We start from the raw sequence: 24,302 nt of genomic DNA, 5'->3' as shown, positions 1-24,302 counted from the left end.
GGTATAGGATTCAACAATTCGTGCAAATAATGAAATTGTTCAATCAAAATGAGTGTTTTCGCGCGCTTCGCCCATTTTACGGTCGCCATTATCGTCCTACCAAGAGGTAGGTGGATGATTTTGAGTCCATTGGTTCAGTAAACGAGATAACAACACCCATACGTCGACGAAACGCAAGATCTGCCGAAAACATTGCCGCTGTCTGAGTGTGCAGGAGAATCCGAAGCAGTCGATTTCGCCTCGCTCACAAGAACTCTGAAATAGCACACGACTTGGCAAATTTTGCGTCGTCACTTGGGCCTACACCAGTATAAAACTGACACAGGAACTGAAGGTCAACGACCATAGAAAACGACGTATGTTCGCTGAATGGACTCTGGAGCAGTTGGTAACTCACCCTAACGTTAACAAAAAAATCACCTTCAGCGATGAGGCCCATTTCTGGATGAATGGGTAAGTGAACAAACAAAATTGTCGAATTTGGAACGATACCAATCCACATGAGAATCAAGAGCGTCCAGTGCATCCTGAAAAAGCCACTGTTTGGTGTGGATTTTGGACTGGCGGCGTCATCAGTTCATAGTTCTTTGAGTATGATATTGGCCAGGCCATCACTGTCACCGGGGAGCCGTATAGGTTGATGATAATCAACCTAGTTTGGCCTGAATTGGATGATCTGGACACCAACAACAAGTTGATTCAACAGGACGGCACTACATGCCACACAGCTCATGCCACATTGGATATTCTAAACGAGCGATTTGAGGAGATGGTCAGCTCATGTGAAGGTGATATGAACTGGCCACCAAGATCGTGTGATTTGACCCCTTTAGACTTTTTCATGTGGGGTTTTCTAAAGTCGCAGATATATGATAAGCCAATAAGCCACAAACCACAACGGGCCTCAAAGCCAAAATAACCTATGCCACCAGTCAAATTCAGCCTTAGAAGCCGTGGCGAATATTCCAACGATATTATATTCCACACAAAATGACATCAATAGGTTTTTCAAACGAATAACAAATTTCGATGGTATCTCACCCACTGTTTTATTTGAATTCAAAGATAGGAAGCGCTTAAAGAAACACCCTATATAATAATTAGAACTGACGCCGTGTGGAGCAATCGACAGTATGGACCTGACTAACACACCCTGTATGAGACACATTTATTTTGTTTCAAGATCAGAATCTTCACCGACCTTATTTGGGTATTTTTGAAACTCCTTTGATATCTGTCGAGGAAGTTTAGAAATAGAGCAAACCAGCGGAAAAAAATTGCAAATATACATACATTTTTCCATATCGCCATAATTTCTTAGCTCCTTATTTGATAGTCAAAATTATTAAATACTGATCAATAGAACATTTGTCTTTTGAAAAAACTTCGAATTTACGCAGTAATTCATTAGAGGGAACTAAAAATTTTGCCCTTCCTACATGCGTTTAAAGGTTTCCATTACAATTTTCGTATTCATCAAATTATGGAAGGTAAAAAAAAACTCAAGGAAAGTCGATACAAATTCTGATTTGTTTTCACAATAAAAAGAATTTCGTTCAATATAAGAATCTTGTTTTAAATCTCGAGTTCATAAAATTATAATTTCAACTTGTTGACCCCAGCTCATAATATGCCATTAATTTTCTCGTTCTGGCATTCTCTAAATAGCACATAAAACATAAAGGCATAAAGTTGCTACGTTATCGCTTACCTCCTGAAGTGAATTCGTCTTTTTCGTCGTCAGATTTAAATATCTCTCCTGGTTCTGGCAGAATTTTGCCGTTTGTTTTTCGAATTTCTTTTTCTCGCTTTTGGCCCCTCCGATATACTTCTTTCGGAATTCTTCCAGAGGTTTCACTACAGCACCATTGGCGTTCTCCAACTGAAACGAAAAGAAAATAAAAATATTATTAGATGAATGAAAATTAAGACAATTATGAAAGATATTGGAAAGATCGCCGATCATACATATATTAGAAAATAATATTGCTAAATGGTCGGACTGATGAATATGCTATATTGTATATTTTATGTATATTATATTGTATATATAAATTTCATCCAATATCCTATTTTCAAAATAGTCACCTGACAAATTCATCTACTAAGCTCTTCATTCAATAAGGTCGTTCATCCCATTCATGTTTTTGAGTATCTTAAAAACTATTATCTGATACCTGGGCGTTGAGGAAAATTTTTGTGAATATTTATAATATGAATTGAGTCCGTATCCAATAGTACTATTTGACAATGTTGGTATGAGAAAATATACGACTACTTCGTGCCAATCAATTATCAAGTAGTTCGTGATAATGCAACATACATAATTAACTGATGGTGGATTTCTTATGCAACGTGTCGTATGACAAAAAAATGATGCATTTGTCACTAGGTTAGGATAGGTCAGGTTAGATCCAAAGTGAGTGGGTCTGTCTATTCGACCCTCCACCGCTACCCGCAAGAGTTTATTGTGGCTCACACCAATTCACACTCGACCAAATTAATATAGCTTCTTAAACAAGCCGATTAGTTTGTATTGTGGGTGGTTTTTCAGATCAGATGGTAAGAGTACGGCTCTGCCTAACTCTAAAAACCTGATGCGGTCCCCAGCAGGGCAGGCACAAAGTATGTGCTCTGCTGTTTCATAATTTTCCAAACAGAGCCCACACACACTGTCTTCCGACAGTCCGAGTCTCTGCATATGATGATTCAAATGACAGTGACCTGTAAGAAGGCCTGTTAGACATCATAGTTCATCCCTACTGTAGTCCAACACCTGTTTGGTATCAAACTTCGATGGGGGAATAAACGTCTTAGAGTGAGCCGGTCCTGGAAGATTCGGTCAGATGTCCATAAATCTTCTTGCCATCCAGGTGTTCAATCTTTGTTTGGCAAAGCCCGAAGGGAGGCCAATGACAGGTTCTGGTCCGATGAAGCTGCTTGCAGCACCCTCCTTCGCAAGGGAGTCAGGGAGACAATCTGTTAAGTTTTCCTATCGAGAAGAGTCGTTTTTGGTAATCTACTACCAATTTGACGTCACTAACAAATTTACTAATTATTTATCAAATAATTTCGGTACAAATACTGTTGCAAAGTGCATTTCGATGAATCGACGAAAGTCCAGAAAAATTCTTATCTAATCGATTTAACAAAACAAAATTTATTGAAATCCTTATTAAAAGTTCGAAGAAGTTGATATTGCTACAAGACATTCACGTGATGATGCTGACGTCTTGATAGTTGAAACAACCATTGAAAAATCAGTAAATAATACTACAATTATCGTTGGCGAAGGCAATGATCTGTTGGTACTTCTCAAAGCACGCACAGAAATACTCAATCAACCTACATATTTTTCAAACCAGGAAAAAACAATGTTACAAACAAAAATATACTCGACTGATACCCTCAACAAGTATCCACATTGCAAGAAAATTACTCTGTTTCTATATGCCGTGATCGTATGTGATACAACTTCAGTATTTCTTGGGAAAGGAAAAATGAAAGTCATGAAGATGTCACTGTAGATGCTGGAATACATTTTATAATAGCAACGGACGCTGCTCCAAAATCAGAACATTCGATATATAATTACAGATACTGTAGCTTTGCTCAACTAACAAGACAAAGCAGAGCTGTGAAATTTTCATTATTACCACCTACTTCTTCAGCAGTTCAACAGCATATTATATAATAGAAAAATAATATACTACAGCCAATAACAACTTTATCACCACCATCACCCGATGACCTACTGAACACAAAGTCAATCAATGATGAAAATGATGAAGATGTCAATTTAAATATAGGAATGAGTCCACTCGACGTTTTGTCAGCAAGTGCTAATGATATAGAAATTGAAGATATCGACAATGAATGACAAAAAAAAATTATATACTGAAGTTAATTTTTTCGGTATTTTTCAGCATTCAAATAAAAAATTATTCACCTTTGAATAAAAAATTACTTTTTGTACATATTATGTATATAGGTTATGCCTACGGGAAAAACCATGTAAAAAAAACGCGTTTTGCATTCTACCTCGAAGGTGGTGAAGAAACGAGTGCATCATCATAATGTAGCCGCTTTCTTAGCGTTGTACTTGCGGGGGAAATTTTTCGTAGATAATTTCACAACGAACAATTTTTATAATAAACTTTATTGACCTCCGAGCAAAAGGTCTCGAGATATTTGCGAAAAACGGATTTTCGTAACGTTTCGACCTTTACAAGTCTTTTAGCCGGTACAATATCAATGTCGATTTTTCACATCTTTATTACAACGCCGTGATAAAGGTGTATACGAAAATTCAGCTCACTAGGAATTTTTTCGCAAATAAATCCTAAAATGACTGGACTATCAGTTCGCAGAACTGACAAAGACAGTGTTTAGACGCAAAAAATACTCGACGGGTTAGGAAGTTTTTCTGTGAAGGCCAACTATAAAAAATCGGCCTTGTTTCATTTCCACTGTATATTCAAATAACATTTCCAGAGACTAGACAAAATGGCAAACCTATAGAAATGTCTTTGTTATCTGGTATATCCACTTATAGGATCAGTCGAATTAGTCTACTCTCCACGCACTCTACCTTCACCTCAAATTTACCTTGACATATATGTCAATCATCTAATCGAATGCATTTCGAAAAATAATGAAAGATTGATTGTTTCTCATTCTATCAGTAATGTATAGTTCAGGTACTGGGGCCGCCGATTCAAGTTTATTGTTTACTAAAGCGGGCGCATAGTAATATGCTCATGCCACCGTGAACCGTGGTATTTGTAATTCTGATGAGGAATATGTAGGCTAGTTTTAAAACTTCTCATAATTTTCCGTACAGAAAGTGAAATTTGTTAAGTGGACGGTAAATGCCAAACTAACTTCTTTTAGCACTTGGGTACCAAAACATAAAAACATTTCAACTGGACATTGGTGATGAAAAGGCAATTCGGTAAAATAGTTTACACGAAGGCTATCGTAAAAATAAATATATAGGGTCTTCCAACAGGGAATTCCAAACTTTGACAATTGAGAACGGCCATCTTGTTGAAGCTATACCTGTCAAATCAGTTGTCATTTATTCAGTCTGTTTTGCCATGACGGATATAGCATTCAACAACAAGTGCAAATGATAAAATTATTTTATCAAAATGGGTGTTATGTCCATTTCCGTCACTGTTTGGTGTAAATTTTGGGCTGGCACCATCATCTGTCCATAATTCTTTGAGAACGACGTTGGCCAGGCCATCATCGTCAACGGCGAGCAATATAGGTCGATGATTAGCAACTTTGTTGGATAGGTAAGGTGAAAATAGTACTTCCCAGTTTACACAACACTAACATTCAATTAAAATGAATTTACACATGTCGCACTAGTATTTATAAAGTGACACAACTCAAAAATCGTTATTTTTGAGTTAAGACTATGAAAAAAATTGGTGAATATTTCTTTATCAACTAAAAAGTATCATCTAAACTATATCAACTTGATACAGTAAAAATACCGATTTTTGAGTTATGTCACTAGTGCCATGTCATAAACCGAAACTGTAGAACATCACCAACACTGTTTGGCGTGAATTGGATGATCTGGGCACCAACGACAGGTGGTTTCAACAGGACGCCGCTACGTGCCACACAGCTCATGCCACATAGGATATTCTGCATGAGCGAATTCAGGGCATGGTCATCTCACGTGGAGGTGATGTGAACTGGCCACCAGGATCGTGCGATTTGACTCCGTTAGACGTTTTCTTGTGGGGTTCTCGTAAGTCAGTGGTGTATGCGAATAAGCCACTAACCACAGCGGTCCTCAAAGCCAACATAAACCATGTCCATCGATCGGTCGAATTCAGCCTGATTTATGCGCCAGAGTCATAGAAAATTGGATGCGCTTCACCCATCAAACGAATAAAAAATGTCGATGATATCTCACACACACTTTGTTTTATTTAAATTTAAATATAGGAAGCGCTCAATGGAAGACTCTACAGTTGTATCAAAACCGTAGATATGTATTTCGACCTAGTTGCTCTCATCATTACGCTATAGCCAAGTGCAACAACAGCGATACTTACCAGCACGAAACATCCCTGCCAGGCTGCAATATTTGAAGGTTCATTCAGTAGACTTGTCTATAAGGCATCAACCAACATGATCACCAATATCACAGTCAAAGGTAGGTAGGTAGGTCTAAAGTGAGTGGGTCTATTCGACTCTCCACCGCAACCCATAAGGGTTTATTGTGGCTCACACCTATTCACACTCGGCCAAATAAACCCAGCTTCTTAACGAAGCCGATTAGTTTGTATGGTGAGTGGTCTTTCATGTCAGAAGGTGAGAGTACGGATCTGCGGAACTCAAAGAACCTGATTCGGTCCCCAGCGGGGCAGGTACAAAGTATATGCTCTGCAGTTTCATCATTTTCGAGACAGAGGCGACACACACTGTCTTCCGACAGTCCAAGTCTCTGCATGTGATGATTCAAATGACAGTGACCTGTAAGAAGGCCTGTTAGACATCATAGTTCATCCCTACTGTAGTCCAAAACCTGTTTGGTATCAAGCTTCGAAGGGTGAATAAACGCCTTGGAGTGAGTCAATCCTGGAAGGTTCTGCCAGAAGTCCATAACTCTTCTTGCCATCCAGGTGTTCACTGTTTGTTTGGCAAAGCCCAAAGCGATGCCAATGACAGGTTCTGGTCCAATGAAGCCGCTTGCAGCACCCTCCTTTGCAAGAGAGTCAGTAGCTTCATTGCCTTCCAGGCCAGTATGGCCAGGAATCCAGACCAGAGACAATCTGTTGAGTCTTCCTATCAAGGAGAGTCGTTTTTGGCAGTTTGCTACCAATTTAGACGTTGCTCGGTAGGGGCCAAGAGCTTCCAACGCCGTTTGACTGTCCGAGAATATTTTTATTGACTTGTCAGTGAGGTTGGATTTATCCAATCTCTCCGCACACAATTCAATAGCGTAAATTTCCGCTTGTCAGTCGCATAAGTTCTTAGGCAGGTAGATAACTCTGTCCTGGGTCTGCGACTGAAAACATGAAAACACCTGCACCAGAACCAGAAGGTGTTTTTGATCCATCTGTGAACCAACAACTATCTGCTCTTAATATTTCCTTCTCCCGGAGGATCCAGTCCTCTCTACCCGGGAATAGTACTTTATAAGGCAGTTCTTAGTTGACACAAAGGTAAGTCGTATTGAAAAAAATTGGCAATCTGAGAAAAATAGGTTCGAGATAAGACCAGATTCCCAAGTGATTTTCAATGGTACAAGAAAATTCATATTTAATCATTTTATAGATCGTACTACTCTGTGTCGTGCAAGGCTGTTCTGCGCCCTTAGCGAGTTTGAGAAATCTGCGGGAGTTGAAAATGTTTCAAAATTTCTTCGAAATTATTTACCGTTTTAATACAAAAACAGTGTGATTACCAAAAGTTATTTGAATCGCTGAAGATTAAATTCATTTGGAAAAACGTTCCCAGAAAGTTTATTCAACATAAACGCCGTTCTTCAAAAGAAAGAGTTCTTATACAGTGAAGTTCGAGGTGTACTGAGTTGAACTTCACACCTAACCTAACCTAGAGTGAATAGGTATTTCCAGCCACAGATATTAGTACGGGTGCTAATAATTTCGTATCCCAACCACAGATTTTTATTTTCCTCTACGTCAGCATGTGTGGCCAGAAATCTGTGGATAACTTCACGCCAATGTTGTTCTTATATTCCCACCCTTGAAATCGGAAACAGCGACACAGCAACGAAACGTTAGCCCGAAAGCTTCACGCTGCCTAAGCCGCTGCGATGGAATCTCACCGGGCGATGCCGGGCGGACCAGCATCTACCATCAACATGAAATATGTTTCCCATTAACATAGCTTTTTTACGACACCAATATAAAAAGTAAAGAAAATGCTTGATTTTGAACCTGCGCCCTTGGGGGGCACATCTCGCCACCGTCTAGCTACGGCCCTGTAATTACACAAAAAATACGGCTTTCAGATTGATTCATTGGCGGAAATATCACCCGTAAAGTTGGTGCAAAAATTGTCTTAGTGGAAGATCCGAATTAGAAGCGACTTTCATCCATCTGATTAATCGATGAAAAGTATTTTCTATGAAATTTACTATGTTGAAAAATAAATCGCTAGTGAGCTAGTTGAAAACATCCTGGCCAGACTATAATTAAATAAAAATTCGAGTAAATTTTTTTTCAATCATACTCATTTGTTCAATAAACTGAGTAATTTTATATCAATCGAAGAATAAAGCCTATAATATACATAAAAGTTGGGTTGGCAGGTAAGCCAATTCTGGTAATTTACTCCTTTGTATTTAGTAATAAATGTACGATAGAAGAGGGAGTATTGCAGTTACTACTATTACGATAATTTGCGGAAAATATTTTTACTCCAATGTATATGGTGTACAATTTGGAAATTTTTCGAACAAAATTAACTAATCGATGGATTGGCCTGTATGTATGTATGTTTGTTTGTAAGTCTCCTTTTCATTTCATATCGGGATCCGTATTTGACAGAATTATCGACATTATTCCGTCGTAACCTCCTTGATATAATTCGAACTCACTTTACATGTATTTTATTCATTTAAAAAACGTATTTTTTTTATTAACTCGCTTTTATTAGCTTCACCTGTATGTATCTGTGTATGTTTGTATTTTATCGACATTATTGCTTGATCTATTCGCGGACAGATGGTTGCTGTACATGACATCCTTGATATAATTCGAACTCACTTCACATGTATTTCTTCATTTGAAAAAATATATATTTTCTGTGACGGGTAAAAAGTTTAACATTTTATCTCTGATGACAGGTAACAAAATGTCACTTTTTATGAAATTACTTTTCTTCCCGTAAAAATAGTGAGTACTTTTTTCACGGATATTCGGATATATATTGTGTATCATACACGGAAAAAATATTAGATTTTAGCTCGAGCTAAAATCTAATACTTTTTTCCCTTGTATAATAAAGAACTGTAACTTTTTAGTTCGATGTTCTTTAAAAGCGTGTTTTTTAGTTTTTTTGAGCTATATTTATTATTAGCTGAATTTAAGAAGATTGCAAGATTCAGCATAAACATTATACCAATCGAGTCATCGTTAGCTGAAATCATAACTCCTTTATAATAAAGGTTAAAAACTGCATGACCAAATGGAAATTTCAACATGATGTAGCTCTTAGAGTATTTTTCTGAAATGTTCTGTCAAAGATTTTACAGCTTTTAAGCGTTACTTTTGGAAAGCACTGTATTTTAATTCAATTGCATTCGAAACGTATATTTACGAAAAAGGAATTCCCGTTACGAACGGCACAAAATTAATATCGAAATGATTAATTAGAAAGTAGACACTGCTTCATGTTTCAATATGCATGCCCACTATAACCAAATTGATATAATCGGGTGGGCGATCATTTTTCTGGATTGAGATTTTTAGATTTTATTACAAGATTTCTGTAAAGAGAGAGTTTGGCCTTATGATGCGCTTCCTCATTAATAGCAGTTGAAGGAGGCGTACAATTGAATTAGTATGGTTTAATTGAGTTTAACTTTCATCATGTCATGACAGTGTGAAACAGTCGTAAATGAAAAATGTATTTCAAAATCTACAGAATACGGGTGAGTTTTAGATAATTCTTGCGACGCGTTTCGGCTCCGCACAAGTTTCCTCCCCGGCTTCGCATATAAGCAACGCTTCCCCGGCTTCGCAGGAATTACATCGTCATATTTAAACCAATTTACACAAAATAATAAGTTGTTTCAAAAATTTTTTCTGTTTTAATTTCATGTGTTTTGTAGCTCCATATCTCAATAAATATTCATTCTACTGATTGATAGAGAATTTTCTACTCATACTGTCTATTTTTTCCAAACTTTATTTTTTTCCTCTTTTCAGCTTGATACTATATGATGTCGTTGAGTGATTTTTGGCCAATTTTTCTCTACGAATGAAAACATTTTTTGTGGAGGAAAATCAGTTTTTATCGACCTTTTTTCGGATATTTTCACCTTCCATAATCAGAAAAATATGAAAATTATAATAGAGAACTTTATACAGATGTAGAAAGGTCAAAATTTTTAGTTTGATTGAATAGAACTGGCTGATACTTCATGAAAATCTATATTGAAACTAATCAATACAGTTTATTGTATTATTTTCGCTATAAAGGGTTTTACAAAATCCGCGACACGTATTTCGCTATACAATAGCGAAACATGTATAGCGAAACACGTGTCGCGGTTTTTGTAAAACCCTTTATAGTGAAAATTATACAATAAACTGCATCAATTAGTTTTTTATTTTTAGTTTACCCCGATGAGTTACTGCGTAAAATCAAAGTATTTTTCACAAAAAAAAAATGTTCTATTTATCTGTAACTTGTCGTATTCAATAATTTTGACTATCAAAAAAATAACGGGTGATTTTTAAAGAGGTATAGGATTTGATTTTCAAAGCAACACAAAAAATTTGAAAAAGATGATGAAAACTTTATTGGAATCGGTAGAACGATCAATATAATTTATTGTTTGAAGATGATTTCATGCAAATGTTGACTGCGGCTCCGCTTTAGATGGCCCATGCGCAAGGTCCAATTTTGGCACACTCTCTCTAACATATCGACCGGTATTTCACGTATAACTGCTTCAATATTGGCTTCCAGAGCGTCAGTCCTTGCTGGTTTATCCCTGTAGACATGAGCCTTAACATGACCCCACAAGAAATAATACAAAGGCGTTAAATCACATGATCTAGGCGACCAATTGACGGGCCCCAAACGTGAGATAAACTGTCCACCGAAGACGGCTCTCAATTGGGCCATGGCCATTCACAGTAACGTTCCGGCCATTGTCGTCTTTGAAGAAGTACGGCCCGATGATGCCACCGACCCATAATCCACACCAAACAGTGACTTTGTCGGGATGCATCGGTAGCTCTTGCAATGCTTGTGGCTGGTCTTCACTTCAGATGCGGCAATTTTGCTTGTTAACGTATCCATTCAACCAGAAATGAGCCTCGTCGATAAAAATGTGGATCTTCCTCCAACTTTGCCAGCGCCCAGTCACCAAATGTTAGACATTGTGGGAGGTCGTGTGGCTTCAATTCTTGCACCAGCTGTATTTTATAAGGTTTTACACCCAAATCCTTTCGCAAAATTTTCCACGTAGTGGAGTAACAGAGGCCCAATTGCTGCGAACGGCGGCGAATCGACATTTCACGGTCATCACGAACACTGGCGGATACAGCCGCAATATTTTCTTCGGTCCTCACTCTACGTATGCGTGTTGGTAGTTTAATGTCCAATAATGTAAACTGGGTTCAAAATTTAGTCACAAGTTTCCGAATAGCTCCCTCAGTAGGCCGACGAAACTGCCCATAAATTGGAAGAAGTGCACGATGCACTTTCTTCACCGAGCATGAATTTTGATAATAAAATTCAATAATTTGCAAGCGTTGTTCATTCGTCGATTCATGGTTAAATTATAGACCAAACTGAACAAGTTTGACAATAATACAATACACAATTCACGCGTGATCTGTCAAAAACAGTGTTGCCAAAAAGATACCAGCAAAAAAATCACTCATCAGCTAAGAAATAATACAATACGTATCTTAACTCCTTTGACATTTGTCGAAGAAGTTGGGAAATAAAATTCAGCAATCAGCAAAACTGCATATATATTTGAATTTCGTTCGAAGACGGAGGCAGATTTTGGCCTCTGAAACGTTCAGATAAGTATTGTACAATTTCGTAGCTCCAGTTTTGATAGGCCAAATCTTTGAATACGACAAGTTACTGATAAATATAACATTTTTCTTTGTGAAAAATACTTTGATTTTACGCAGTAACTTATCGGGGTAAACTAAATGTTTGCCTTTGTTTGAAGGTGATTGACAATGTTTCGTGATGAATTTCACTAGTTCGGACTTCCATTGTCTACTATATAAAATGATTTGAAATCCCTGAAACAAGTAAAAAAGAATAATTAAAAAAGAATAGTTGAAAATAACAATTATATTAAGCAACAATAAACCTGAAATGAAATGATAGTGAAATAACCTACAAGTAAAAATATAATAATTGAATAAATGAAAATTAAAGGAATGAAAAAAGAAAATAATAAAAAATAAAAAGTGTAGAGATTCCAAGTCACGTTAGTTCACGACGTTTCGATTGTTGGTATCTACAATCGTCTTCGGGTGATGACTACACTTTTTATTTTTTATTATTTTCTTTTTTCATTCCTTTAATTTTTATTTATTCAATTATTATATTTTTACTTGTAGGTTATTTCACTATCATTTCATTTCAGGTTTATTGTTGCTTAATATAATTGTTATTTTCAACTATTCTTTTTTAATTATTCTTTTTTACTTGTTTCAGGGATTTCAAATCATTTTATATAGTAGACAATGGAAGTCCGAACTAGTGAAATAAATGTTTGCCCTTTCTATACTTGTATAAAGGTCGCCATTATAATTTTCATATTTTTCTGATTGTGGAAGGTGAAAATACCCGATAAAGGTCGATAAAAAAAAATGACAACAGTTCTCCAAATGACCCTGATATTTTTTGATGATAAACCTAGAAGTCATTTCATTTTAAGCACCTGCCGAGTCAGATAATAAAAATTCTAACACCTGTTTCACATGTTAACGACCTATTAGAAATTTTCTTTGTAAGGAATCGTATATTCACCATTTAAAATCCACTGAATTCATCATTAATTTTCAAACATGTTATACGAATATTAGTGAAACAAAATCGACGTTACATTCATAGTGACATGAATATTTTGGAAACAAAACCATAGTATGGATACATCAATGGATCAATGTGCAAAACTTGATCATTGAATCAGAATTACACACTTCACACTTGAGCGATTAAAACCCACTTCAGCCCCTTGCCACTTAAATAAAAAATTCATTGCTCTTCAACCTCTCGTCCGTTTACCAACAGAAACTATTTGATTAATTCAAATATCATTTCCTTTAAAGCATTAATGTCTCTATAGTAGAAAGGATTATTCATGGAACATCGGCAAAAAAAAGGGTAGTTAAATCTGACAACATTGCCGGCCATCTTACCGCTAATCAATTTATTATTATTATTAATGCTGAATCGTGTTTCCCTATCTTCCCTTGGGCTTGTAGTGTTCCAGACGCCTATTAATTTTATTGAAAGCTTCGCAGTTGAGAGAACAAGTTTCAACGGTTCAGATGATATTTGTAGCAAAATATTGATAACAAGCATAATTTTCTTTCTTTTCATTGCAAATGAATCTGAAACCATTTCAAGTTCTGCAGGTGTGCCGATTTGATACGATCCGTTCTTATCTAAAATACTGACAGATACAATTTACTGGATTGATATAATATGCCACTAGCCCTAAGATATGTCGGATATATTTCTTACTATCTCAAAGTTTTCATCTCTGACATTCTGTCTCCGTATTTTTGCTTTCGATTATCAAATACTAATATTGACTCCTACGTCTTCACAAACGACCATCCGATGATGCATGAAAATGTGGTAACACGATATTCCTAAAATTTGCCTTTTATTAAAGTCATTATCAGCATCAGCAATAGCGTACTTATAGTCCGGGAGATGGTGGAAGATTTTGGTAAGTCATTTCTTACAGTATGGCGCTTTCAAGGGGGGTTCATATACGTAATAAGGAAAGGATTAATTGAAATTGCTCGAAAATTCGGGGGTATCCAAAAATTTCTTTCACAAAATCTGGTACGAAAATCACCATACCATACCATTGCGACGGTCCAAAATACCCACCATACCCCCTCGAAACATATCATTTTTCAAAATTCTAAAAACTATTTCTTTCACCTTGGAATTTCTTACAGTATGGCACCAATTTTTTTTAAGTTGGACATGTGGGGAACGTAAACACTAAATTTCAAATTTGTATATAGTGACATTCTTGTTTAATTGAATAGTGTCGTATAATATTTTTCATTCATTCCATATTCGCTTACTGTGACACTCCAGGGCTAGTTTAAGTTTGACGATAGTCGTGTCACGAAACGTTCAGGCGATTATTGGAGCCTCTGGAGACACTACATTTTGTTTTATGAAAATAACAACATTCCTTAGTAACCGGAAAATATTGTCTGGTCAATGGATCCAGAAAACGAAGAACCGAAAGAAGACGATACTTTTCCTGTGGCTGCTGGTAGCAGATCCTCGATTGTGACACGATGTGGAAGAAAGGTGAAGCCTCCTGCAAGATTTGGATTTTAGCATTTTGCAGTCCGGTTAGTTGAGTCAATTTGTACCGTGACACAAGGTGGGAGAATGTTGGAAAATGATTGCATTGACCAGACTATATTTTCCGGTTACTAAGAAATGTTTATTATTTTAATTTATATTTCGAAATAATAGTTTCGTAAAATCATAAAACAACAACAAACATTAATCGGCGCTCCGGGGTGACTTCATTGATTCCAGTGGTGCATTTGCTTTTTTAGTTGCAGGAAAACCCGGAAAAACCTGCAGCACCACATTATCTGAAGATCTTGATCTGCCAATGTCCTCTCAGGTGTCTCCAGAGGCTCCAATAATCGCCAGAACACTTCGTGACATGAAAATCGTCAAACTTAAACTAGTCCGTTTCATCTTTGACCAAGGCGTAATAATGACCAGAACCACAGTGAGCAATGACTGCATGACGATTATAATAGTGATCTGCTAGATTGAAGTGTTCATCTATTACGAACCTTCGTAAGAAATGTTGTTATTTATCCAAGTTTTGTAATTGTCAAATGATTTTCATTTGGGAAAGAAAGTTTTTGGCTTTCTACTACTCCATCTTGATACAAAAAAAGAAAGATGAGGGAGTCTTCCAAAGAAAGGAAGGAAGTAACTCTATACATGGATGTGTAGATCATGCAAAGAAGTAACTTCCAGACACAAACTGAAAGAAAGTCCTTCTGAAACAGCTACTTTCATATAAACATTGTATCAAGATGGAGTAGTAGAAAGCCAAAAACTTTCTTTCCCAAAAAATTAATCACTTCTAAAAAATATAACCCCTTCAATTCAAATTTTCATTTGATTGTCAGTTTAGAATTTGGAAATTATACATTTGAACAGTTTGTTCCATATCAATTCGTATATTTCGACAACCTTCAAGTCACCCAAGAACCCTTGATACATGTCAATATACCGGGTAGGTGTACCAAATATTATACCCGAATTCAGATCATCTCGTTCCTTAAGGTTATCAAGACATTCTTGCAGTGAAAAATAACTAATTTTTGAGGAGCTTTTTTCCCACAGAAGATTATGTAGAAATTGAAGAAAAGTCATTGGTGACAATAGCCCTAATTTTAGCCAATGTTGCTACTTATGAGTTAGTTGATACTTTGAGATTCGAAATTGAAGGCAAATACTACCACATCCTCTCTCTTCGAAGGTGCTTTTCCTCTGCACTCGGCATAAAGTTGTTAGTTGGGTAGTTCTCCCCGATAAGTTAATACGTAAATTAGACGTATTTCTTACAAAGAAAAAATGTACTAGTCACTAACTTGTCCTATTCAATAATTTTGCCTATAAAAAAATAAAAAATCTAAAGCAACTGAACTTCAAACGTTCAAGCCAGTTTCTATATACCTACACAGTAGGTTTAATGGACTGACGCCTATCAGAAAACAACTACTTCCCTGGCTAACACCACGAAGGGCGTTGGATTATATCCGACAGGCGTCAGTGCAGGAATCTTCACAGAAAATTTCCTGCATATGCAATTGGCAGTACAACTGAAAGAGTCGACCTTCAATTATAGAACGGGCACACTTGCAGACCGGTTTTGGGCTTATTAGCCACTCATCAGTGCAAGATAGTGACCATCATAGACCTAAAGTCAATGATATTCCACAATTGCTGCCAGTCTTCAAGCATAGCCCACTGACTAATAAGAAACAAATAAGAAATTGTGGAAATAATTATCGCTACATTTTTTAGTCTAAAATCTGCCCGGTCTTATAGTCGTGACAAAAAATATCAAACGTATTTTGTAATTTACTAAACCAGCATTGTTCTTTCCTACTCGTCTCGCATATACGCCAACTACAGTGTGTAAAAGCCAAATGGAATAAATTCATTATTTCGGTTATGGTATATATTTTAATAAAATCCTGGGAGGTACAACTCCCAATTTTTTAAATGGAAGTAAAGGCTTGTAATATATCGTTTGAAAGCTATCTTCATTCTCTATTCAAAAATGTTATCGCTTTCAAGTTTATTGCAACAATTAAGGAAAAATACATTAAAATCATGTGGTTACCGAAATCCGATAAAATACACTCAAAACTTATTGCAATATACTCAAAACTTGCTTCATGTTGAGGTATTGAAAGTAAACAAAAAAAAAAGAAAAAAACCATGGCAATATTCTTTCTAGATGGTATCCTTTAAAAAACTGTAAATAATTTCCGTGTCAACGTTAGTTTAAAACGCTTTGTCAACTTGTTTTGTATGTTACAACATCCTAATTTACCGAGCATATCTTAAGGAACAGTAAGCAAAATAGAGAAGCAGTTTCACGAACTTGGTCATGTGAGGCGGATAAAAAAGCAGCTTCCAATGCAATGAGTGATGAACTCAAATTAGATGTGATGCTTGAGTTTGAGGAAAACCCACATACATCGAGTAGACAGGCATCCACTACATTCAATTTTAGCCATACATCGATAGTAAACATATTGAAATAAAATAAAATGGTTCCCTATAAAATGATACCTACTCAGGAGCTTATGGAAGACGATTTTTATAGAAGAACTTACTTTTGTGAGCAACTGATGGACATGTCGATGGACATGCCGATTAGCATGACATAACGGTCATGCTAATCGGCAAAGTTGCCACTACTGCTCAACGGAAAATACTTACTGGATGAGAGAAGAACACACCCAATACCTTCAAAAGGTTAATGTTTGGGCAGGGATTGTAGAAAACCATATCATTGGTCCCGTTTTCATTGAGGGCAACTTGAATGGCGATAATTATTTGGCACTACTTCAGAATAATGGCACTACTTCAGAATAATGTCACTCCAAGTTTAGCTAATTTATATCCTCATCCAGGAAACCCTCAAGTTCCAGCAGGATGGATCACCACCACATATTACCACAAACCTCGATACAACATTTCCTAATCGGTGGATAGGGAAGCGAGGATAGATTGAATGACCAGCGCGATGACCTGATCTTTCATCATTAGAGTTACTTTTATGGGGATATGTAAAGAGCAATGTGTACAAAACTAAACCTTAAGATTTGAAATGACTTGAAAGAACGCTTGCGATTAGGTCACGCCTGATATGTTAAATAATGTTAGAAGACAGTTTTATTTGAGATTAGCCAAGACGTTCGCGGTGAACATTTCGAACATCGACTTCGTTAACATTCATAGTTCTTTTTCGTATTTCACATTTCATTACGTTTTGCATAACATTTTAGTTTTTGAGTGTATTTTATCGAATTTCGGTAACCACATGATTTTAATTTATTTTATCTGCATTGTTGCAATAAACTTGAAAGCGATAACATTTTTGAATAGAGAATGAAGATACCTTTCAAACGATATATCACAAATCTATACTTCTCATTTAAAAAATTGGGGATTGTACCTGTCATTCAAAGGGGGTTCAAGGTAGGGGTGGCATTTTTACGTTGAAGAATGTCAAATTATAATTTACATCTGATTTACATCGGGATTTTCTTTGAATATATACAGTATCTAACCGAAATAGTGAATTTATTCCATTTGACTTTCACACACTGTGTAAGTAGGTATTGTTATTATTTTCATTCATTCTTGTATATTCATAAACCGTTTCCTCGCTTCCAATTGATCCCTAATAAAACAAAACCAATTTTATGAAACAATATCGTGTTATTAAGTAACTCTTGTACGTACATTCCCGATTCGTCCCTGAATTTGACACGTACTGTTTCTGAACGGTGGGATTTCATTTTCGTTCCCAGATATTTCATTCACCGAATTACCTACGTCCTTGTCGCATGATAATTTCCAATCAAATCGCCATTCATTCCAAGGCCTGAATTGTTCCGATTCATTCAATTCATTCGGGAATGTATACAAATCGATCGCAGCGATAGCGACTCAATTATAAACTAACGAATATCCAATTCTCCAAAACAACCTTTGAAAACCTCGACCAAATCACTTTTAACCAAATCAGTATTCAACTGCCTTTTGAAATGATAAATCCGTTGTTGGATCTATTAAAACAATCAGAACAATCTACGATCGTCTCGTTCAAATGTGACAGTAAATTATTTTGTAGGTCATACGATTCGGTCGTTCACTTTGTCATCAAATCGGAACAAAAGACGAATTATTATGGAGTAGTTTTTGTTTCGACAGCAAACGCACCTACTACGGAACAGTGGTGTGCATCTTTACAAGAACAAGGTTGTACATATGCGTGGATGGTCGATGCCTTCCTCTCTATTTGAGAAAAAAAATTTCCCGATTTGAGGATTTAGAGAGTCACGCAAGTTACGTATGGAAAAGAAACAACAAATATACACGGTGTTCAAAACACTTTCCAGTTTTCCAACTCATGATCTTACTAACAAATATAGGAGGCTAAGTGGTGCCGCAAAAAAGTAACCCAGTCTCCTCTTCAAAAGTTGAATACCTTTCGAATCTGAACTATTTAATATTGATAGTTTTACTCAAGACAAGCTCAGGTTATTACTTAAATTTTATGTACATCAATATGATAATGTAAGGAAAGGTACAAGAATCGAAAGTATGTATTAATTTACCATATGCCTCATTGATATCTGGATACAAATGAATGACAAATAAATATAATTCATTATAACAATCAAATTAACAGTTCAAAAATAAATTTTCAAAATGGTTAAAGGTGCGAACTCGTTTCCTCCTTCTCATAAAAAAGGATGTATGCATCTCCACTAACAAGCGATTTTGGTGAAATTGGTGACACCAATGAATCATTGTATTCGTGCCACGTGCCAGTATAGGGATGTCTGCAAAACGCTGTATAATGTCCACTGTAGGTATATCCACTGTGATTCGAAAGTGCATATAGATTATGATGACAAGGAGTCACATTGTCTGCTGCATAATTGTTCGCATCTAATCCATCTAGAGAAAATTCTATGGCAACATTTAACTTGCTTCTAAATTTTTCTGTTAGAGATAATCTTTTAAAATGAATGACTAAAATACCGGGAAACTTATGGACCGATGGAGACTTTGTGCATTTTCTTTTTTCCTTGCAACTCGAACACGTCAGTTTTTCATGTCCTTCCAACGTTTCGTCTTTTGTGAAGAAATTCAAGTATTGTGATAAACTCAATTGGCCAGTTCTCTGTGGTATGGGGAGTGACAAATCCCAGAAAGGATCGAAAGTTACAGATGAGTGTCCACAGTGTGTGCACTTCATCGTGGATTTTAATTGACCAACGAAATTATCTACAATCTTAGAGTTATATGTACTCAAATAAATCAGCAATGGCTCTTGTGCTTGTGTCGCTCAATTTTTTGTTAATCTCCGTTAAGGTCGATTTAGGTTTCTCATTAATTCTATCAACGTCATTATGTAAACCTTCTTAAAGATAACGAAGGAACTCCTGGGTGTCTTGATGCGCATGACCCATGAATCGAGGGGCAAACCTCTGAATCTGACTTTTGATAAACATTGGATCACATTGTTCATGAAACAGGTGTTGCCAATACTTCTCAACCCATTAAGCCCAAGGGTTTTGACTGAGGAATGTATCACTGATCTGATTGTGTTGTAGCTGGAGTATTTACGAAATTTTAATTTTTCTGCAATCATAGCAGCTGCACCACTGGAATTAGACGTAGCGGAAATGTGTGAAGCTGCAACTGTATGTACGCAGTTTATTTAATAATAAAATATTTTATTGATTATTTTTTACTGGTACATATACAGAGTGTAACATAAGTACGTTAAAATATTCAAGTGACGTATTCCTCAGACAATTTTAAGAAAAATCTTGAGTTTGGAAATGCTTCGTTTCGGAGATACAGGGTGTTGAAATTGAATTTTTGTTATATGATAGAATTGTCTGATACTTGATGAAAATCCATAACTAACGTATCTTTAACTCACGCCCGAAGACGTCATTGTATGGCGAAACACGTATTGCGTTTTTGTAAAGTCGTTTAAATCTCACAATAAAGTGTTTTTAAATACGTTTGAATTTTTGTGTTCGTTTTTTGAAAATAATTTTCTCAAAAAATATGTTATTTGCACGAAATTTGGTGCCTGGGGTTTTTTGACGTGGAAAATCATAGTTTCGTATTATTTTCATGTAACTATTTTGACAGTGAACTTTTGGTATTTCTCATGAATAAACCTAATTCCCACACCTTTTCCAAGTAAAAAAGGTACACTTCCTCAACAACGCTGGAGGTGATCGTTTTCGAGACACTTACAATTTTCTATATCGATGCATATTACTTAGCTTCTAGGGTGCTAAGTGAAGTTGCTGAGATTATTACAAAAACTAAGTATGTGGTGGATCCCGTCAAAACAAACAACTTTTTCCTATAAAATGTTTGATGTAAATAACTAAAATTGGAAAAAGTTTATGACAAAAACATATGTTTTTAAAAATTTCAACAATTTGTATCTTGAAAACGATTTTTCGATAAACATTTTACAGGAAAAAGTTGCACTTGATAAAAATAACTGCGTAAACGCAAGCGAGACATAAGGGGAACCACCTACGAGTATTGGTGTTGAACCCAAGTCAACTTGCCAAATTTCTGCTACTGCAGTTGTTGGTTGAATGGTCAAACCACCAACACTGACATAAAAACTTGTCAAGTTCACTTGGATGTCACACCGATAGGTGGTTCCACTTTTGTCTCGCTTCATCTGTATGTATGTTTGATTGTAACTCTCCTTTTCATTTCATATCGGGATCTGTATTTGACAGAATTATCGATATTATTGCTTGATCTATTCGCGGGCAGATGGCGCTGTACGTAACCTCTTTGATATATCGACATCATTGCTTGATCTATTCGTGGGCAGATGGCGCTGTATCTAAGCACCTTGATATAATTCGAACTCACTTTACATGTATTTTTTCATTTGAAAAAAATTTTTCATTAACACGCGCGCCTGCTGCCTTATTTGTAACCCTTCTTTGCGCGCCTGCTGCCTTGGGCTTGATAGCTGATTTTCAGGCTCCCTCACCGGAATCGGAATTTATCAATGGTCATTTTTCTAAACAATATACGGCTGTGATCAGTTTAAATATAGTTTAAAAAGACTAAAAACACGCTTTTATAGCATACGAAACTAAAAAATGAAAAATAAATATAGTTTAAAAAACTAAAAAAACACGCTATTAAAGAACATCGAACTAAAAAGTTGCAAATATTTTTTTTAAATAAGCTTTAAACAATAACGAACGAAAAATACTAGTATTATTGTGAAAAAAGTGACAGGCGCTTGATATCCAAAAAATTTGGCACAAAGCGCCCATGCTTTTTTCACAATAATGTTAGTATTTTTCGTACGTTATTGTTTTGAGCTTATTTAAAAAAATATTTCTAACTTTTTAGTTCGATGTTCTTTAAAAGTGTGTTTTAAAGTATAATCCAGTCATTTAAGCTTAAATTAGGTAAGAATCTCAGAATTCGAGATACCCAGCTGTAAGTCTGTAAATACTTGTATAATGACACCCTTAAAGTTGTCTCAAAACCTACATATGGTAGGGTGTAAGCAACTATTAAATTTCAAGGTCAAAGGTCACAAAAATCGGATTTTTGCGCTTTTTTTGGAAATATCTCATTTCCTATGGGTTTTTCGCTATTTGTATTCATTATCAATATTGTAGAATACAAAATTCTCTACAAATTTTGTTTAAAAAAATTTTTTATACGGTGAACCGTTTTCGAGATAGAGGGCATCACTTCAGGTCAACCGGTGCCTCCGGTCGAAAACGCGCCATATATAGTTGATGTTATAATAGTACAAGATATTGATTTACTTGTCATTTTAATTAGGCGTACACTGTCTTACGAACAAGAAATTTTCTTTAAAAAAGTTGGGAAAGGTAATGTAAAAACGGAGATATACTCGACTAAAAGTTTTGATAATTATCCTCATTCTAAAAAACATATTTTATTTCTGCACGCATTAAGTGGCTGTGACACAACTTCTGCGCTTTTTAAAAAGGAAAAAAATCATTTTTAAAAGTTTTTGAGAAACTGACAAATTTTGATGAACTAGCTGCAGCATTTGAGGAAGAAAATTGTTCGGCCCAGAGATTATTAGAGAGTGGAACTCAAACCTTATTGGCAGTCTATAATGCTCCGAAATATGTGAAAAGTCTCGATCATCTTCGTTATATGCATTATGTCAAGCCTACAAAACTTAATAAACCTGTGCAGCTTTCAAATATTCCACCAACAAGTGCAGCTGCTCATCAACATTTCAACCGTGTATATTATCAAGTTCAAACTTGGTTAGGACATGATTTGGAACCCCAGGTATGGGGTTGGGCAATGCGAAACGATTTTCTGGAGCCTATCATGACAATTTTACCACCTGCTCCAGAAGATTTGCTAAATACAATTTTCTGCAACTACAAGAGTGGTTGTGGTTCGCGATGCGGATGCAGGAAAGCGGGCTTGCAATGCTCTTTAGCTTGTGGCCACTGTAATGGGCAAGCTTGTCTCAATGCTCTACCTCTCTACCATATCAGAGCGACATTAACGAAGATGGAACCTTTGACCCCGAAATCATGGAAGAACTTGAGACAAATGTCGTTGAAGACGATAATGAAGACCAGTTTGAAATTTAACAGCAGCCAGAAGACGACGATGAAGAGGAAGAAGATGATTAAAATTATAAATTGTAGTTTTTGTACCCTTTATTCCATTTCTTTACTTTCAATAAAAATAAATGTATTCAATGATATTTTTTAATAAAAAGATTAATTCATAATTTTTTGTTTTTTTTTCATCATGTAAGAAGTTATAAATATTAATTAGGTTAAAATTCAAATATAATTCCTATATTTTCATTAACAATTCTGCAGTTACATGGGTAGGTAAGTGTTGTTAAATAAATTAATACTGAATAAAAAGTGGATAAGTTAGGAAGAAAATGATAAAATATAATATAATAGTTAATAAAAATTGACAAATATTTATAATCATTGATTTATCGATAGTTCATCAATTATATATGGCGCGTTTTCGACCGGAGGCACCGGTTGACCTGAAGTGATGTTGTGACCGCGCGCTCTCGCCCTCTATCTCGAAAACGGTTCACCGTATAAAAAATTTTTTAAACAAAATTTGTAGAGAATTTTGTATTCTACAATATTGATAATAAATACAAATAGCAAAAAACCCATAGGAAATGAGATATTTCCAAAAAAAAGCGCAAAAAACCGATTTTTGTGACCTTTGACCTTGAAATTTAATAGTTGCTTACACCCTACCATATGTAGGTTTTGAGACAACTTTTAGGGTGTCAATATACAAGTATTTACAGACTTACAGCTGGGTATCTCCAATTCCGAGGTGAACTTACTATAATGACTGGACTAGTATTTTAAACTATATTTATTTATTAAGTGATTTTCTTGGTTATTCACATTTTGTCTTCAAGGACCGTCTACCCGGTACTAACGATGCCCAATAGGCTGAAACAGCCACCGGTGGCTCTCAAATAGAAATCAATATAGGAATGATCAGAATAGTACTTATCTATTTATTTTAATTTGAAGACTTATGCTGTTTTGAACACTTGAACACAAAGTCGTGCTAAGAGAGGAGAGAGAAGCGTCTGTTAGGTTTAGAGGAGAAAGGAAAGTCAGACAGACTGACACCGTTACGCGTTACGTAACGAAACTTTTTATCCTCCCATAAGTAGTTGTCACTTCAAAAATCGCCCTCTGTGACCTGCTCAGATCAGCAAACGCTGCCTTAAAAGATATTTCAGAGTTGCACAATTCAGCCTGAATAGTACAGTTTGATTGAAAGATCAGAAGAGCGTCTTCTGGCTGGTGGATGCAGTTATTGCCCTACATCTATGAGAAGGCGTCTCCCTGAAGGTTGCTGAGGTGCCTGACAAATGTCGTAGACTGACCGCCGAACATATCCTTGCTATATTGAAAAAAATGTACCATTGTGAACCCACTAGGGGCTTCATTCAAGAGATGGAGCTTTAACTAGTTCACTCTGACGAAGGTTTT

General features: G+C 36.0%; 1 protein-coding gene across 1 annotated transcript in view; it reads right to left on the bottom strand.

The window, feature by feature from the left end:
* The window catches only part of Graf (GTPase regulator associated with FAK), a 184,301-nt gene that overhangs the window by 60,914 nt on the left and 99,085 nt on the right, over positions 1 to 24,302 (bottom strand). The window contains exon 3 of the mRNA XM_074183358.1: positions 1,712 to 1,882. Within this exon, the coding sequence (XP_074039459.1) occupies positions 1,712 to 1,882 (171 nt within the window). The remainder of the gene's footprint in view (positions 1 to 1,711; positions 1,883 to 24,302) is intronic.

This window comes from Leptinotarsa decemlineata, unplaced genomic scaffold (genome assembly GCF_025532065.1).
Source record: "Leptinotarsa decemlineata unplaced genomic scaffold, Ldec_3_MD MMD2_tig00026336_RagTag_RagTag, whole genome shotgun sequence".
Taxonomy (NCBI): Eukaryota; Metazoa; Arthropoda; class Insecta; order Coleoptera; family Chrysomelidae; genus Leptinotarsa; species Leptinotarsa decemlineata.
The sequence above is the reverse complement of the archived record's forward strand: the minus strand, read 5'-3'. Positions and strand labels throughout refer to the sequence as shown.